This window comes from Sardina pilchardus, chromosome 7 (assembly GCF_963854185.1).
Source record: "Sardina pilchardus chromosome 7, fSarPil1.1, whole genome shotgun sequence".
In the NCBI taxonomy this organism is placed as follows: Eukaryota; Metazoa; Chordata; class Actinopteri; order Clupeiformes; family Clupeidae; genus Sardina; species Sardina pilchardus.
Genome location: NC_085000.1, coordinates 3,522,142 through 3,538,203, shown reverse-complemented (window position 1 = coordinate 3,538,203; position 16,062 = coordinate 3,522,142). Strand labels below are relative to the sequence as shown.

General features: G+C 44.1%; 2 protein-coding genes across 14 annotated transcripts in view; one reads left to right on the top strand and one right to left on the bottom strand.

Moving 5' to 3' along the window:
- Positions 1–2,507, top strand: part of LOC134087101 (eukaryotic translation initiation factor 4 gamma 3-like) — a 49,848-nt gene extending 47,341 nt beyond the window's left edge. For all 9 annotated transcript variants that reach the window (XM_062540342.1, XM_062540339.1, XM_062540343.1 and 6 more), the window contains 3 exons: positions 145–226; positions 568–714; positions 1,142–2,507. In XM_062540342.1, coding sequence (XP_062396326.1) covers positions 145–226; positions 568–714; positions 1,142–1,323 — 411 coding nt within the window. In that variant the 3' untranslated portion in view covers positions 1,324–2,507. The remainder of the gene's footprint in view (positions 1–144; positions 227–567; positions 715–1,141) is intronic.
- Positions 2,508–2,573: 66 nt separating this feature from the next.
- Positions 2,574–16,062, bottom strand: part of phc2a (polyhomeotic homolog 2a (Drosophila)) — a 46,870-nt gene continuing 33,381 nt past the window's right edge. For 3 of the 5 annotated variants that reach the window (XM_062540330.1, XM_062540332.1, XM_062540331.1), the window contains exons 7-14: positions 11,809–12,407; positions 11,500–11,656; positions 7,071–7,282; positions 6,532–6,670; positions 6,160–6,274; positions 5,909–6,020; positions 4,810–5,104; positions 2,574–4,019 (exon numbers count right to left, since the gene is read on the bottom strand). In XM_062540330.1, coding sequence (XP_062396314.1) covers positions 3,865–4,019; positions 4,810–5,104; positions 5,909–6,020; positions 6,160–6,274; positions 6,532–6,670; positions 7,071–7,282; positions 11,500–11,656; positions 11,809–12,407 — 1,784 coding nt within the window. In that variant the 3' untranslated portion in view covers positions 2,574–3,864. Of the gene's footprint in view, positions 4,020–4,809; positions 5,105–5,908; positions 6,021–6,159; positions 6,275–6,531; positions 6,671–7,070; positions 7,283–7,547; positions 7,573–7,922; positions 8,192–11,499; positions 11,657–11,808; positions 12,408–16,062 lie in introns of those variants that run through there. The other 2 variants (XM_062540333.1, XM_062540334.1) reach the window with 2 other exon arrangements.

Here is a 16,062-nt window from a genome sequence, read left to right as displayed (position 1 = left end):
GGCCAACTTATCATTTAATGAATTGAGTACATTTCATATAAGGTACATAATGTCGTAAGACGGTTCATACATTTTGGATCCTCTGTAAATGTGGGTTTTTTTCCAAGTTATTCATGAAATTATTTGTCTCATTCGTGGTCTCAGGCGAATCTGGATGAAGCTGAGATGAGCTCCCCTCCCTTCCTGAGAGCTTTAATGACTGCTGTGTGCAAAGCAGCAGTGAAATGTAAGTGTACACTCACATTCACACTCACACTCACACTCTCTCACACACACACACACACACCCACTAGGGCTGTGCACATATAGTGGTATAATCACTTAAGAGTTGGAGATATACCATTCAAACATTCATGTCCCTGTTCAGTTATTTTAAAACGCACAGAATCAGCATAGCATAACATCGCGTAACATAGCACAGAATAGAAGTAACTTTCTCTCTACCTTTCCAACCACTCTTATTTTTCATTAACCCACTTATCTTTCCTGCCTCCCATCATCTCTCTCTCTCTCTCTCTCTCTCTCTCTCTCTCTCGTTCTTGCTCTCTCTCCATCTCTTGTGTACAGGGGACGCCTCTTCCTGTAGAGTGGACACAGCCATCATCCAGAAGAGGTTGCCTGTATTACTCAAGTACCTTAACTCAGACACAGAGCGCCAGTTGCAAGCACTTTATGCACTTCAAGCATTGATAGTTAAACTGGAACAGCCTCCAAGTAAGTAACACTTGATGTGTCCCAGAAAAACAGCTGTTTTAATAAAACATTTTAAAAAGATGCTTCTGAGAGACCCTAGTCACCCTGAGCCATTTGATAGATTTGATGATTGCGAAGGGTGTACAAATATCAGCATGTTATTAATGTGTGCCATGTTTACAAATGTAGTCATTTGATTAAGGATGTGCCATGTTTGCAAATGTAGTCATGTTATTAAGGATGTGATGTGTTTACTAAGGGCGGGATGGGTTGTGCATTAAGGGAAGACTCTGAGGGTTTGCTGGTGTGTGAATGAAAATGTATTTTCTTTCTCAGACATCAGTGAATGACGTAATGGTCATATGTGTCATATTTTTCATGCTGTTATTACATTTTTTTTGTTTTGTGTGTTTTTAATTGATGACTGTTACTGTGTCTTTTTTCCTAGACTTGCTCCGGATGTTTTTTGACTGTTTGTATGACGAAGACGTTATCTCGGAGGACGCGTTCTACAAATGGGAGTCGAGCAAGGACCCGTCCGAGCAGCAGGGCAAGGGTGTGGCCCTCAAGTCGGTCACGGCCTTCTTCACCTGGCTGCGCGAGGCCGAGGAGGAGTCGGAGGACAACTGACGAAGGACCGCAGGACAAAACTTAAAACAACAAACAAAGCAAAAAAAAACAACAGGAAGAGAAAATGGACATGTTTGCCAATTAGTGCTAAAAAAAAAAGGACAATGGTCGCTGCAACAAAAAAAAAAGATAACTGCATCATCTAAAACAAAACAAAAACATAACAAAGCCACACATATGATCAGCTCGGCTGGAAGAGAAGAAGAGAAGAGAAGAGGATGGTTGCGATGATTGGGTGAGAGGTTTATGGTACGGTTTTCCACACCCACAGCGACGTGACTTCACTTTGCTGGAGCACTAAACAAAAAAAGAAGAAAAAAAGAAAAAAAAAACATGTATTATTTATAGAACTATTTCAGTTAAAAGTTTTTAATTTTCTTTCTTTTGTTACTTTTTAAGAAAAAAAGACTTTAATAATACGAAAAAAAAACGTGCTACAAAGGAGAAAAAAAAACATCAGTTCAGACTCTTTAATTTATTTTTTTTAAGAACTGCAGATATGAAATGTATTTAACATTTGCAGGTGGTCAGAATGTGAAGGCGTTGGAGGATATAGAAATAATGAATTAAAATTATGTTAATAATATTAATGATTAATAATTATGATAAAAACCTGTTCTAAACAGCCTCCCTAATTTACCAGTTGTTCTGTTTAGAACAAACAACGCGTCTGGGGCTAAAGACGCAAGGGTACTAGGGAGGATTCATGGTTTAGCACGTCAAAAAGTTTAAGGTTTATCGTGGGGATAACCACACCAATTCCTTCTGCTTTAGCTTGCTCTATGACACATATACTCCGGCAGAGTGGCAGAACTATGCATTCAGGCCACTACCAAGAGGCTGTGAAGCAACAACAACACATTTGAATGAATGGAATTAAAAGAGCAAGCATCTTGTACAAAAACACTAAGAGATGTTGCTGACCCTGAAGTGCTTGTAATTCTTCATACTGATAGAGCAAATCTAAAGCTTGTAAATAAATGAAAAAAAGAAATAAAAAAACAAAACCAACTGTCTCAGTGGCCATTTTCCATGTCGGCATGATGTAACTTTTTTTCCCTTATTTTCAAATCTTCAAAAACGTCACTCTTTTTCACGAAAGTGTCCATAGCCACAAGGAGCATGGCCCAGCCTCTGTATATTGATATGGTTACTCCCAACACCACATATTAAACAGTGATGGTCCCTGGCTCATGTAATCTTTTTTGGTGGCATACAAAAATCATTGTGAAACGACACAGAAGTTGTATTTTTTATGTAAACTGTTTATTCCTCATATACAAAATGAGACTTGTCAGAGAACTGCGATTGATGAATTTTTTTGGTGCTGCAGGCAAACTATTTGTATGTGTAAGTCTTGATGAACATCAAACACAAGTACATACAACTGAACTATCAATGCCAACATAACACACTGACTCATTGGACTACTGAAACAAAAAAAAAAAACACTGATGAAAACTGCTTTTGGAAAGCTAACCTCGTAATTCACTCCAGTCTGAGTTTCACTGCGTATTCCGGCAACAAGGAACGACAAACAGCACTATGTACATCTACTGGTCACAAGTCCAGTTCTCTACGCTGAGCGATTGTGACTATGAGGTGAGAGGCCTTTTAAGATATACCTTTATTATCCCTGCAGATTGACTGACCCATAAACCTGTATGGTGTCTATGGAATCGGCTGGTGAATGTGATCTTAGGGTTGAGGAAATCTTTGGGATGCATTCAGATAAATATTAGGCACATCATGAAAAAGAGTTATTCTCCTTTTTGAAAACATTTGCCACAACCACTTCACTTGACAACACAGTTTGCATCACTGATTATGAAGAACAAAGCCAATTACAAACTCTTGAACTAGCATTACAAATGGGATAAGCAATCAATGTCAACTTTTTGTTGGGATTCTCTTTGAACGGGTCCCTTCGTTTACACAAACTGATACTACTGGTTGATTTAAAAGAGACACTTTTGGTGTGGTTGCAAAGCAAAAACCACTCAAACAGCATATCCGGTATACTGAACTGAAAAACACATGTAGGTCATTTAACCTTTTTTCCCTTGTGTTTGCAACTGAGGTCAGGTTCACAGTTCCAGTTAAACTGAAATAATACCTATTCACATTTCAGATGTGTTTCTCCGCAAAACTGGCTTGGCCCACCCTGTTGTCCCAACCAAAAGTCATCAATGCAAAGGGCTAAAACACTTGTGCTGCTCAGAGTCCTCAAACATCAATGACCCCCATTTCCCACCCACTGACTTAAGTTCAAATTCACTTCAGGCCTAATCCCTTGAGGACAACAGTTCAATGCCGACCTGCGATACAGTATCGATGTATTTAATCTGTGGCTCCATGTTGTGGTCTTCACCACACAGAGCCCTTGAGGAGAGATGTTGGTGACGAACAGGTGATCAGTGCAGAGGCTTTTGAATCCATTCTTCTTCTTCCAGTCTTTTTTTTCTGAGCGTTTGTATCATCTGAGGTGTTTTTCCGAGGGGAGAACGTGCTAGGTGTAGAGGGGGAAGAGAGAGAGAGAGGCTAGGAGTCTTTGAGCATGCTGATACGGGCGAAGATTTTCAGTGCGGGCCCCAGCTTTATGTTCATGGTGCTCATGAGGTGGTCCTCCTTCAGCAGCAGCAAGGCCTGGCCGTCGATCTCCTGCGAACGGAACTCGTCGGCTATCTCCTGGCAACCTGAGGGGCCAGAGGTGAGAAACAGGAACCCATGTAAAAATGCATTTGTCTTGGTATAGACTAGCGGATAATAGTATCATGTAATCTTCACAACTATTGTATGGATGACACTAAAATCTGCACTACTACTACTACTACCAATGGTGCCGTTACTTTATAACGGCTCTGGTCCTATATGCACATCAGACAATGGCTTCAACTCACAGTTAGGCGAGGGTTATCAATGAGTAACAACATGTATGATGATAAGCACGTTCTACTAAAGCCCTGTATTGAATAGAAAATAGAATATATACTTTTTTGATCCCGTGAGGGAAATTCAGTTCTCTGCATTTAACCCAATTTAACCGAATTAGTGAACACACAGCACACAGTGAACACACAGTGAGGTGAATCACACAACCCAGAGCAGTGAGCTGCCTGCCCAACCAGCGGCGCTCGGGGAGCAGTGAGGGGTTAGGTGCCTTGCTCAAGGGCACTTCAGCCGTGGTGGACTGGTCGGGGATCGAACCGGCAACCCTCCGGTTACAAGCCCGATGCGCTAACCAGTACACCACGGCTGCCCGTATTCAAGATGTCCTAAAAACTCACTTCATAATTGAATAACACTGGAAAACTGCGCCTGAGGCTTTATTTTTAGTTTTAAAAAAGGGGGACTCTCCCTTTTTAACAGGCCACGTTCAACCGGTTTCAGTAAATACTCTCCAACAGCTCCAGCTCGCTCTGCTGCACGCTTGGTGTAGCTGATGGAAAAAATGGCGCAACAGTGCCGCATGCGCACCACACCCACCTGGCAAGGAGCAGATGAACTCGTAAACGTCCTCCACATTCCACTTGCCGGGGTCACTGGGCAGGAAGGGCTGGTTGAGCAGGGGAAGCTCGTGCTCGTGCCTCTCCCCGTGCTCCGCCGAGCCCCGGTCACTAGCGGGCGGCCTCTGCGCCCCCGAACTGGCGGCGGAGAGCGGCGAGGGGGGCTCCTCGTAGCTGGACATGTCCGAGCACTGGCTGGACTCCCCTTGGCTGCCCCGGCCCAGGTGTGGGGACGAGCGAGCGCCGGCCATGTGATCCTGGCTGTTGGAGGTGGCCTGTCGACAGGAGGTGTACCAAAGTTTTAACCATATGTATTGTGTACCATATATACATTGTGAAGCTGAATTCACCAAGCATTGGACTGTTAAGCCAATAATGGGAAACGTGAGCTGGGATTAGACCATCGTGAGACAGGTTAGTTTGACCCTACTGATGATGTGTTGTTGCAATGGTAATCCTGCTCAGTACGAGAGGAACTGCAGGTATTCATGGATTTCATCAGGTCCCTTTCCACAGGTGTATTAATCAAGCACCATGCAGTCTGCATTCATAATCAAGGTGCTTGATTTTATACACCTGTGTAAAGGGACCTGATGAAACCCATGAATAGGCTCTTATAAATATATCCTCCTCTATAGCTATGGTGCTAACTTGACCATCAGAATCAGTACTGTATTTTTAGCGGCCAAGTGTGTCACACACACAAGGATTCTATAGTTATTGTTACTGTGTGGCGGCAGACAAAAGTAGATACGATACATAGAATACAAAGACCGAGCACATACAGACCATGTGAAAATATTCACAATATACAATTCAGTAGTATCGATAGACAATATAGACAATGTGCGATATACAGACCGCACACATAGTAGGCTACATGAGCATTGTACAGTCTACATATTCAGTTGTTGCACTGTTGTGCCAAGAATACAGTCTAGTAGTCTACATCAGTGTATTTGCACTGATGTGCCTAGACACATTACAATAACCCTCATATCCACACTTCTATTAGACCCCCAGGGTAGCTCCATTGTGTGACTAAAGGCGAGTACTAATAAGAAGAGGACTGAGCTCACCAGTTTCTTGGCGTCTGATGTCGTGTTGGAGGATCTTTGCTTCTTCAGCTTTTCCATTGCAGTGTGACGATTAGGGAACAGGCCCATTCGCTTTGTACACCCAACATTATACCTATAACACATGCAAGCACACAAAGATAACACACATGAATCAGTTACCCCATAAAAAGTGCACAGAAGGTCGACATCCATGTTGTTACAGGCCCCAAAATGCATACAGTCCAAAGACTGAAGGAAAAAAAAGTATTTACCTTTTAGCACAAACAGTTGAGCAAAACCTCTTTGACCGCTTGAAGTTGTAAGCAAAGTCTATTTTGCCACACAGCTCACAGGAGAGTGTTGGCTCGTCCTCCTGATTTTTTAGCTCTGAGAAGAGGAAAAAAAAAAAATTCAGATGACGCTAAATCTGTGCAGAGGGCTTGCCTCAGACAAAGGCATTCCAGAGTCAAAAAGAATGAATAAAACCTGATCTTGAGCCAATAAAGGCGTCAATCATAATCACACCCATAGCTTATTCTCACTGACGTCACTATTTTCATTAGCTGTGTCAACTTTGCCTTCTCTCCATTGTCAAGTCATGTGCAAATCTCTGCAACAGTAAAAGTCAAATGGAAGCCCTGTACCTTGTTGTGAAAGATCCTCCATTTCAGAATCGGCCGTATTCACTGAATTTTCATGTGCCGCTTTCTCAGAGTCCGAATGTGTCTGCTGCTGTTGCTTCTGTTTCTTTAGGTTCTCAATCAACAGTGATGGTCTGTCCACCTATCCGGTATATTTAGAGCATGGTTACACACAAGTTGCAACTCTCAAACCACTTACAACACTGTGAAAATCGTGATGTATACTTTCAGATGGACTAAACAAGCTCAATAAATACCATCATGTCAAAGGGGTACAGTGAAGATGTCTCTAAGTCTGAAAAACTACTTCAGAGAAGTACAGTAAAGACACACTGGGTCGACATGTCCACTAGAGGGAAGTATGTATCCTTTTAACTTGGAGACGCCAAGGTGATTGAGCAGATATAATGATTCAGTTAGTCTAACAGCTGATTGAATTCATTGACTTGACTGTGATTTAACTAAGGTTTATTTCTAACATTTAACTCCCTTGAGATTGCAATTCGTGGACGTGAATGGGAAGGTAGCTGCTTTGGACTCACTGGGAATGGCTCAGCTCCCTCCTGGATAACGAATCCTTCAATGACGTGCGTTAGGATCTGGGGCTTCACAATAGCCTGGGGTGGTTTACTCTCGCCATTTTGAGGAGTACTGCCGGTCACAGTGGGCGCATTGTTCCCATTGCCCGAGGTCATGGCTGGAGGTGAGCACACACCTGGTTTCGCATTCACTCTCCCCTCTGCGACACCCGCGCCTGAGGATAAGACAGTAGCATCCATCAACTTCGCAAAGGCAGTTAACTCTTGCCTTCATAATTGCAATACAACCTTATCGCTGATGGGAATAAGGATATGGCCATAGAAGGACATGTTAAGTTCATTCATTAATTAAAACAAGCAGGTTCGGCGTCGCCATAGGTCTCGCCTGTCACTCAACCATTGTGCGTCTCAGTTTACGATCCAATAATGAATTTCATGCAGCCATCCATACAGCAAATACCTAGAAGGAACGATGTTTACTTTTCTAGATGGCAACACGGCTCTTTTTAGGTTGGTTTAGATCGTTTAGGTTCCAGTTGATTATGCCCTCCGAAACCAAGCAACGTAATTGTGCAAACATTGCATTCATGCGTGTGAATTCGCGGCACGACATCAAACGTTAGACATCTGTGATCTTATGACGAATTAACTAGCATTGTGGGCTAATGAATGCAGTCGTCGGACACTGGTTAATGAAAGCGTTTACGCGCCGCTTCATTAGGTAAACAATACCCAGAAGTTATATTTGGGTACGCGCGCGCAAGTTCAGTCTACGTTCAAACAGTTATTTCTGCAGCGACATTTGGCACAAGAAAAAACCCGCCACATGAAGTCCCAACCCAAAGGCTCACGTACAGGGGTCCTGACAATAGTCAACAGCCTCCACAAGCACACGCCTTTGTTCCGTTCCGCGACTCCGCCAGTGGATCCTTCCTCTACTATTCCAAGAACCCGTTCAAAGCGGAGGAAAGTGGACAAAGAGTTCCATTTTCTGCGTATTCCACGGCGTCGCACACGGGTTCCATAAATAGATACGGAGCAAGACAGGCAAATCTCGCCCAAACTTTTTTGTTTTGTTTGTACAAACCGACTCTCCCGCATGAGCCGCAGGGGCACATTCTCTAATCCCCTTTGTATGAGGGAACTGAATAGGAAACAGAGGAGGGTTACGATTGGCTGAGTCAACTTGGAATTCTATCCAATGATGCCTTGTATTTACTAAGAAATGCGTCTGTGATTGGCTAAGGAAGCGTGATGGCGCTCTAACAAATATATGGAGGGAGAGAGAGCATGGTAAATTCTTCAATTCCCCACATGTCGTTTTGAAGGGAAAAACAAATCGAGACTTCAATTTTTGGCACTCTGACGGCTACCATTACATAAAAATGTAATCAATAATGAGTGTTGTATAAAAAGAAATATGCATGCAGTTGTAGTCTATTGCAATGGAACAAAATGGTTATGATTTTCAATTGAATTGAAGAGACTCAAAGGAAAATCTGCTAAATAATATACAGGCCTATTGCCACTAACTGCATCCATTATGAAGACCTTTGACTACTGGTAAAATTAACTGTCTGACATGCTCCATATTGGTTATTTCCCATTGATTTACACACTTATGGCTTCTGGAACACCCCATCATTGTACAGAATTTTTTTTATGTTAAAATCAAGGCTAAATAACAGGTTAAAACAGATCATTAATGGCAGATAATACCTTAATCTTGGTAAACTACCTATGTTTACCAGTAGGCCTTAGCAGCCTATTTATCTATGACAAATGATTGAGATATGCTGCTATGCAAAAAAAATTGGATCTGTTCCAGCATACATTTGCACAACAGCTGACACTGGCCCAGACTTCGCAGATGCTCTTACCATCAGCTATAACTGGAAGAAGCAGTTAGATAATCATCCGATGCGTCTGACTTAGTGGAAATAGAGGTTGAGACAGGTCCTCTGATAAACGCTATTGGCTTTCCCAGTGACAAAGGGGAGCCAGAATAACACAGAGTGGCCGATGGAAACTCAATCTTTCATGAGGACAGAAGAGTCCATTTAAAGACTTCAAGTCAGCAGGTGTACGCCGCAAAGCGACAGCATCAGTTGACGTATGCAGACTGCAGGACACCACAGACATCTGAATTTAAAATCAATGCATTCTTGGTTTGTGGTCCTCAACCATACAGTAATTGTCCTGAAGTGAAATCCGGTTCACTTTTCTGGCAGGTGCAATGTGACAGTAACTGCTAGCATCTGGTAGGATATACATTGAGAAGCACTGGGTGAACACATAGTATAAATAAATACATGTGACTATTACAAGTCACATATTCCTGCATTTTGAAAAATACTACAACTGACTTTGAACACAAAACTATATTGAAAATAACTAATTGAATACAAGTTCTTGGTTTACTTCAGATGAGTAAACCTCTGCTTCAAATATGAAAAACTGGTCCATCTTTGTTGAGATCTGATAGACTCTCATAAAATCCACTCTGCCCTTTGGGTACACTCATGCCACACTCTCTAAACACGTCCTGGCATGTAGTAATAGAGATCCAAGTACTGTAGCACAAAGCCTGATCTTTACAGACACACACAAATAGCTTTTAAACACTGTCTTTGTTTGGATTTCTATTTCATTGTTTATGCATTGTTTGTGTTTTCTGCCATTCAGTGATTTGACAGCCATTTGAAAAACACCCAGTGATTTATGACTACCATCACCACCACCACCACCACCACCACCACACAGAGGCCTAGTCTGTTCTGTGTAGTTGATGCCAAAATCAGGAGAGGATTCCAATGTTGGCATCGACTACGCAGCACAGCCTAGGCCTCTTGGCCTCCTCATAGGTTACCGATTATCATTCATAATTATGAGTCTGATTGGATGGGCTATGATCACACCTGCCTGGCAAGCGGACTGTGTCCACCTTTATTCCGTCCGTCCCAGTGGGGATTACCCGGCGCAGCCCCCTCTCCCCTAATTATGGCCAAAGCTGTCACTTTCCCCCCGAGTGCCGGCCCCGGACAATAGACACTGGGGCGTAACAGATTTAGCCTTCCGCTTGAAGGGAGCGAGAGAGCGCGGTCGTCCAGCCCTTTTGTGTTGGGGTTTGGCAGGCCTACAGATGGCAGTGACGTTGTCGCCTCTCTCTATCTCTCTCTCTCTTCTTTCTCTCTCGCTCTCTCTCTCTCTTCTCTCTCTCGCTCTCTCTCTCACTCTCAGTCCCTCTCTCTGTCCCTGCTTCTCTCTCTCTCTCTGTCTCTCTGTCCCTGATTCTTTCTCTCTGTCTCTGTTTCTCACTCTCTCTGTCTCTCGACTCTGGTTCGGTCAAATAAAAGCCTGGTAGTCATTACTAGGTCTTTTCATCGCACAAGCCTGAGCTCATCGCTTGGACTAAGTGTGCTTCATCAGTGCTTGGTTAAGGAAATCAGTGGCAGTATCAACACAGAAAATTATAGGATTAGAACAGAACATTTCTTGTGGGCATAAGTTGTGTGTGTTTACTTTACTTTTTGGATGCATCAGTATGCACAGTTGGATTTTCTTTTTCCACATGACCTGAGACTTGGCTACTCATATTCTTTACTAATCTCGCCTAATTGGCCATGTAGTTCTTGCATGCAGTGATTCAGCACAAATGCACACAGTGGGCATCTGAAGTATTACTGAAGAGCAGAATACTCAGACTGTGTCTCGAAGCACCTACTTGCACACCTCAAATTCCCATTTTAAGTGTATAGTGCAGATTTTGGGACAATAATAAATCAAAAAGTGGGCACAATGTCAGTAAGTACTCTAGTGCACACTAGCAGTATACTGAGGATAGTATGTGGTTTGAGACGGCCTCAGATCAGATGATCAGGGATTCAGCTAAAATGTAATTCTGAGTTTACTAAAAGTTTTCAAAAATGCATATAAATATTAAATACAGTTATAAGCAGGAATCAGTGTACAAGAATGTATGGAGTATTTCAAACATTGCTTGGTATGATAGGTACCGGTATGTCGGAATTCTGCATTATGTTTTGTGCTCAGTTTCTGTGTGTGTGTGTGTGTGTGTGTGTGTGTGTGTGTGTGTGTGTGTGTGTGTGTGTTAGTGAGCAAATCTTGTCCCCAGATGGCATGAACTGAAAATAATGGATTATGTAGAATAGGGGTATCCCTCTAGGAATATCTTCCTAAGAATATGTGTCACTGACCCTAGTATGGCTGTATCCATGTTGTTGTAGCTCTAAGCTTTCGAAAAGTCTGGCCTCTGTATATCATAGATTTTGATTGAATGTACTAGACAATTAAAAGGAGCAAATAGCCACTACATTGCAGCATATTTATGATATTTCCAGTTTATGCCGATGCAATGCACATGGTCTTCTACTCTGCGTAATAGGATCTGAGTGTGTGGAGTGGGGGTTACCTTCAGTGATCCTGCCTAGCAGGCTTGCACCTGCACTGGGCTCCTCCAGAGCGGGGACAGACATCACGAGCTGGTGATTGGGTGCAGGGCACGCCACCTCAGCCATGGGCTGTGCACAGCTCTGTTGCCCCACACCATCCTGAACTGGGGCGCCACCCTGAGCAAAGGGGGCAAAGGCAGAGCCAAACCAGACACACCAAAAGATCAATCAAAGTCCTAAAACAACAAGCAAGCAAGCAAGGCAAAGACCGAAAAAGAGGATCTCTCCTCAAGAGAAAACAGATGGTAAAGACAATGAGTGAGACTTACATTGGTCACTCCTGGCTGGACCTGGGGATTGGCAGCGGCCAGCTGCACGGGCTTCCCGTTGGCCTGTGAGGGGGGGCTCAATGCTGGGGGGTGACCATTGTGAGGGAGCACCTGGGCAGTTACAGTGGAATGGAAGAGAACGGGCTGTGGGTTCGGCGCCGCCGGCTTGGGCAGAATGGCTATGGTGCACTGGCTCTGGTTCTGATTACGGCTCTGATTCTGCAAAGGAGCTGGCATGACCGGCTGGATCGCCAGAGCATGCACTGTATGGGTCTGAGTCTGCAAGCTTGGTTGGATGGGGGTGGCTTGAGAAAGCTGGGCTTGGGATATCTGAGGCAGCTGGGACTGCTGCTGCTGCTGTAGATGCTGTAGATGCTGTTGGTGCTGCTGCTGTTGCTGTTGTTGCTGCTGTTGCTGTTGCTGTTGCTGTTGCTGTTGCTGTTGCTGTTGCTGTAGTTGTTGTAGATGTTGTGGCTGCTGCTGTTGTTGCTGTACATGTGGTTGTTGCTGCTGCTGCTGCTGCTGCTGCTGTTGCTGCTGGATTACAAACTGCTGTTGTTGCTGCTTGAGCAACTGGTGTGTCTGAATCTGTGTGTATGCTGCAACAGAAGTGAAGAAGAGGATTGTTTATATCATGTTACATTACATGTTATGGATAAAAACAGCTGTCCCATGATGCAGCGATCGAAAGGGCAGTTACTATTGAAGTTGTTTCTGATCCTTAAACAAATACAATTCGAAACTGAGGATGCTGATTCCAACAAAAAAACAAATCACTGCTTCAGTCTACACTACATTTTTTAGAGAGGAGTGGATTCAAAGTCACCATAATGATCGACTTTACAGTATATTCTCTCTATTCTCTCTTTGTAGAATGAAAAATAGATTTTTTTACATTTTTTATTCAAAATGCATGTGACCTTTTATACGAACATGATTTTTGTTCCTCGAGCAAGCTGTGGAGAAGCAGTGGTGAGGTTGGGTTTACTGCTGGTGGAAGGAGTATTTGCTGAATAAACATCACACAGCCAGAGGCCAGAGACATTAACATAGAGAGTAGGACAGAGAAAAACAAACAACCAGGAGAAAAAGATCCCTTGGAGTTGTAAAAGCGGGGCTATTCAGAAGCCTAGCGCCCTTCTCCACGCGGAGAACAAACATGACAGCCATTACTCAACAGTTTTGTTTTCACAGTTGTTTGTGTAAGTCGGACACGGAACCTGCTAGCAGCTAAATTATACCACAGTCATGTTGAGACTAGTGAAATAGTGTGCTGTGAACACATAACACACACAAACGTTCTCAAACATGCTCTCTCTTTCACTCTCTCTCTCTCCATGTGTTTCTTTCTCATCCACACCTTCACATGTCTTGTCACTTCATCTAAACCCTCTTTCATGCACGAACACACTTTCTCTCTGAATGCTTTTCTCTCTCTCACACACACACACACACACACACACACACACACACACACACACACACACACACACACACACACTTACACCCTGACTCACTTACTGCCACTAAAAGGGATCATTGGCAATTCAGATAAAAATCAAAGGGAAACAAGCCATTCCCTAAATGTCTACATCTGATAGGACAAATTAGCCCTCCGCTTTGTCCACATGAAACATATCACCATGGCCCCCTGCATAAGCCTGGGTCTCCTCCACCCATGCCCCCCACCACCCCACTCCATCCATCAGCTGCAGTGGAGAAACTGACACCGTGCGCTCTCTTTGGGTTAATGGGTTCACTCAGCTGCACCCAGCCCCATACAGCACAGCATATATAGTACAGAACAGCATTGGCTCCCAGGCCCATACAGCACAGCATATAGTACAGAACAGCGTTGGCTCCCAGGCCCTGAAGCAGAGCTCAGCTCATCAGCACGTAAAAGCAGAGTGAGTTCCCTACGAGATGGGAGTAGAGGAGAGGAGAGGAGGAGAGGAGAGGAGAGGAGAGGGGAAAGGAGAGGAGAGGGGAGGAGAGGAGAGGAGGAGAGTAGGGGAGAGGAGAGGAGAGGAGAGGAGAAAGGAGAGGAGAGGGGAGGGGAGAGAAGAGGCCTGCCATGTTCACACCCGTGTCTCTGCACCTCCCTGACCTGATATGGGCGAGACGTCCTTTTGTTGTGGGTAACTTAACGCACACGGCATACCAGTCCCCCTCCTGGTCTTTCTGAACCCCCAGAGGCACTTCAACTATATAAAATAGGCATGTTGAAATTCACATGCCACTGTGGTTTTGAGTTTCTCTGCTCCCTGCTCTTACAGTGGAAAGTTTTTTTTCCTCTTCCCCCTCTTTTCCGTCAGTGTAAGTTATCGGGCAACAACCCCCACAGCCCCCCTAGTGCCTGTTCAGGCGGCTAAAAAGGTTTATGACAGATTGATCGTGGTGGTATGTAAAGAATGGACAAATGTAGAAGCTGGGTTAAGTGCACAAAATTCAGCATTCTCCACGGTACATAGCGCCTGACCTTTAGTGACAAGGGGCTCCAGTAAATCTAAAACGTGACTTAATGGCCGGCAAAACAACAACACAGCTAGCTCCGGGATCTTGATCCATTTCCTCTCTCGAACTCTTGGATATACATATTCATCCGAGCCAAAAACAGTCGACCTACACAGTGCAATTATGACACTTCCAGGGGTGCTGAGTGTAGCTTCATATCAGGGACGGAAAGTAGCACCAGCCAAATGCTGGTAAAATGTGAGAGTGGCTGGTAGATTTCAGACACAAAGTCATATTTTAACATTGAGTGGCTGGTTAATTTGACCAGAAATCTGCTATTGGCTGATACATTTTCACATTTTCACATTTTAATTTCCACCCCTGCTTCATATAGAGCTCGGTCTATCCTGCGGATAACTCCACACACCCTTTGACTGGCGGCCAAGTGGAGTGGAATCCGAGTGTGAAGCTGAGGCACTTCTGCAGCGCGTTTGGTGGGCCGGTGTATGGAGAGCAGAGAGGGAAAGCAAACGAGAACCGCAATCTGGCTTGAGTTCCACCCACACATGAATGATTAATTCCATCCCAGCACTCGGGGGTGTCTACGCAGGTTAAAAATGCCCCCTCACACTCACACTCTCACACACAGACACACACACACACACACACACACACCACGGAGAAAGGCACCCTGAGCCTCCTCATCTACTCTCACTCTCACTTTCACTACTATCTACTGTACATGCATGCTCATGATAGATCATAGAAGATATTTTCAGTGCTGGCTATTATTATGGAACTGCATGACTAATGTTTCTTTCTAGGCTTGGTGAGGCCAGACGATTCTGGAAAGGATCTCGTCGACGCCCTTTTTGGAATCACCCAAAAGCCAGGAGACAGATATGAACATGTATTTTCTTTGGAACTGAGTAAACTGCTGCATTTGAAATATTTGTTTGGTAAGGGTTTAATGCACCGACCTCAGTTTAATTTCGATGTTGATTATACTTAAGTGGTAAAACAGGACATTTGGGAAATGAGCGTCAATGCAACCCTTTCCAGTATGGACCTGCAGGTTCGTATGGACTCAACCAGGCTAATTTCTTTCCACCGTGACAATACAACATTGTGCCAGAGTCTGGTAGATAGGCCTCTAGCTGCAGTTGAAACAGACATGAATCCCATTCATCACATGTGTCTAAGTAGCGTTTCAGCACCCGTGTGGTGTGGAAGTGTTCCATGGGAATGCCCTGAGAGTGAATTGGCTGCATTCAGCCTAGGGGCCCAATCTATAGCACTTATGAGGATCAGTATGCTCAGGCACACTTAAACTGCATCAGCGTGGAGAGAGAGTCGCACACACAAACACACACACACACACACAAATTGGCAGGAGGAGGGTGATATACACCCTCTCTCTCTCTCTCTCTCTCTCTCTTTTACTCACACACACACACACACACACACACACACACACACACACACACACACACACACACACACACACACACACACACACAACATTTGCCTCTGGCGGCATGCTCTCAAATATATGCAGCTTCCTGATTACAAGGCAACATGTTGAACCCGAACTGAAACAATAGTGTATTGCAGTTGAGAGCTATTGATTTAAGAGGTATGTGTGGAGGAGGGGGAGAGCTTCCTGCAGCCCCGTACACATACATCCTCTATGAACAGCCCTAACATGCACGCGCACACACACACACACACACACACACACGCATGCATTCAGATGCATAAACAATCACACACACCAATTACGCATATGCATACATGCAC